At 30.2% G+C, this 2,493-nt stretch overlaps 1 protein-coding gene across 1 annotated transcript; it reads right to left on the reverse strand.

Annotated features, from left to right (window-relative positions):
* Positions 1-920: 920 nt before the first annotated feature.
* On the reverse strand, positions 921-1,305 carry LOC111472389 (defensin-like protein 1). Its single transcript, XM_023118079.1, has 2 exons — positions 1,219-1,305; positions 921-1,142 (listed from the first exon to the last, which is right to left on the reverse strand). Exons 1-2 carry the CDS (start codon positions 1,277-1,279, stop codon positions 970-972), a joined length of 234 nt encoding a protein of 77 aa, XP_022973847.1. The 5' UTR covers positions 1,280-1,305; the 3' UTR covers positions 921-969.
* Positions 1,306-2,493: the final 1,188 nt, after the last annotated feature.

A 2,493-nucleotide genomic window follows, 5' to 3' on the forward strand; every position in this document is an offset into this window, starting at 1 on the left:
TTTTTTTTTTTTTTTTTTTTTTTTTTTTTTTTTTTTTTTTTTTTTTTTTTTTTTTTTTTTTTTTTTTTTTTTTTTTTTTTTTTTTTTTTTTTTTTCACATTTAAGTCTACGTATTTTATTTTGAAACTTTGACAATATGTGTTCTTTTTCTTTTTTCAACCATGTTATTATCATTTTGGAGTGATTAGGTTTGAAATGAATTTTAAGTTATTAAAGTGAATTATTTTTCAATGAATTTTCGTACCGAGTATGATATGAACTAAGAGATATCAATCATACAAAAGTAATGAAGAAGGGAAGAAAATATTATCAAAATTATAAAAAAAAAATTGTTCCAATTCATGCCACATTAAATTAAAGAAGAATGAAATGGAGAATGAAATTTTTTTGTTATAAATTTTGGGTGGAGTTTATGATGTTTCCTCAGGATTTTTTATTTATTACATTTACATACTGATTAATTATGACCACAAAGTAGGAATGTTACCACTTTTAAATACTTTTTAAGAGTTTTACTTTTGAAGTTATATAAAGTTGAAAAATGTAGTAAAAGAAGTATTTGTGCTTTTCTTTAGCCAATGACTAAGTTTCTTTTCAATGGTAGGTAGTTTAGATTGCAGGTAAAATTATTCAAGTTTGACATGATCAATTTTACTTGTGAAGTGATTCGAATCTCAAACAAGCGTTCTTATCTTAAAATATTTGATCAACAAGAATCATTCAAGCTAGAAATGATCGATATTTACTTATGGAGTGATTCGAATCTCAAATAAATATTCTTGCCTTGAGATATTTGATCACTAAAGTAATCTAAATCTTACTCCTCTTGTGATGATTACCTTATCATTTGAAATCAGATCTTTCCTTCCATATCATTTGGTATTAGAGCTTTCTCTTCGACTGATTACCATATATATATATAGTAACGGTATTATTTAAAAGAAAAAATAGGATTGTTATATAGAACAATCAACAAAGACGAGTGCACATGCAGCGACGACGGATGCCATCACATTCACCGCCGGAGAAGCCTTCAGACTGGCAGACAACATAGCAATTGTGGTTGATCAAGCAAAGGCCATGGAACTTCTGGCTCGGCGACTGGCATACTCGTCCCTCAACAGTACGACCAATCATCTCTTCTGTAATTAATACATATTAGCAACAAAGGAGGAAGAAGAAGAAATGGCAAAGATGGTAGGGTTAGACTTTAATTACCTGAAGAAGAGAAGATGAGGAGGATCAATAGGAACATGGAGAGGAAGGATTTGTTCATCATCTTTACCTATTACCTTGTTCTTCGAGCTGTGACCAAATGGTCGAAGACACTCCTTGTTATATAAAGCACTCTCATAAGCGTTCTTGTTCAATCACTCCCGCACACAGTATACTCTTTGTTTAAGCACACAGTTTATCTTAAAATAACTAATTTGACACGTATTTTAAAATATATTATTATAATGATATATGCTATAAAGATTCAAATTCAAAACTTTTATAAATCAACTTAATTAATTCTTTTTTAATACACTTTTAAATGATGTATTTTATGGGATTTTTTTTTCTTTTATGCTATTAAATTTTTTTAGTAATCTCGAATCATCCGCTCCCGGAAGAATTCGAAGAATTTCTCGGGAATCCTACATGATCCATTCGTTCTTTTTTCTCTGACAGATGGTCAGAACTTCATATGGGTTCGAATCCTATTGAGAGGTTCACTAGAGATCAGAAATTGTATCTTTTGTCCCTTCCAGACGATCGGAAAATAAAGAAATAGTTAATATATTCAAGATAATTACGTATTTACAAAATACCGTCTCAATTCATCCTATTTCATCAGATCTGGGATGTGATATGGTTCCGAAGGATGAACTGGATTCTTGAATAAAAATCCATTTATTTATTTATTTCATCTATTCCATGACGAGGGGGCAATAAATGCGAGAATATTTACTTCCATAATCTCATCGTTTCATTTTTTATTCGCAATAACTCGGGATTTAATCCCATAGAGATGATAAATGTTTCGCTTGTAAATTCAATGGGCTGCATTGCATCTCGATGATATCGAATCGTATTAAAATATCATGAATAACAATATCGGAGCTATCAAATCGAATCATCGTCGAGAATTGAATAGTATAACATAAGAAGATCTTTTATCCATACCGAATTCAAATAAAATGGGATTCCTGATCCAATCAAGAATTTCTGTACTTTTTTTTTTATTTCTAATTTTTTGCATTCTTTCTTTTCTATAATCTACTGCTCTCTTGTCCAATGCAATTATCTGATGAAGTCTCATCAGACTACCTTTACCCTCACAATCGAATCGAATCACAGGCTCTTGACGTTGCCTTATATGTCTCTCTATCTCTTGTATTTGTCTCTTTCGCGGGTATCATGGAAAAAACAGTGTGCTAAGATGGAGCTACTCGACAAATTTTGATCTACACATAAGAAAAGAACAAAAAAAAAAAAAAAAAAAAAAAT

This window comes from Cucurbita maxima, unplaced genomic scaffold (assembly GCF_002738345.1).
Source record: "Cucurbita maxima cultivar Rimu unplaced genomic scaffold, Cmax_1.0 Cma_Scf00070, whole genome shotgun sequence".
NCBI classification, from domain to species: Eukaryota; Viridiplantae; Streptophyta; class Magnoliopsida; order Cucurbitales; family Cucurbitaceae; genus Cucurbita; species Cucurbita maxima.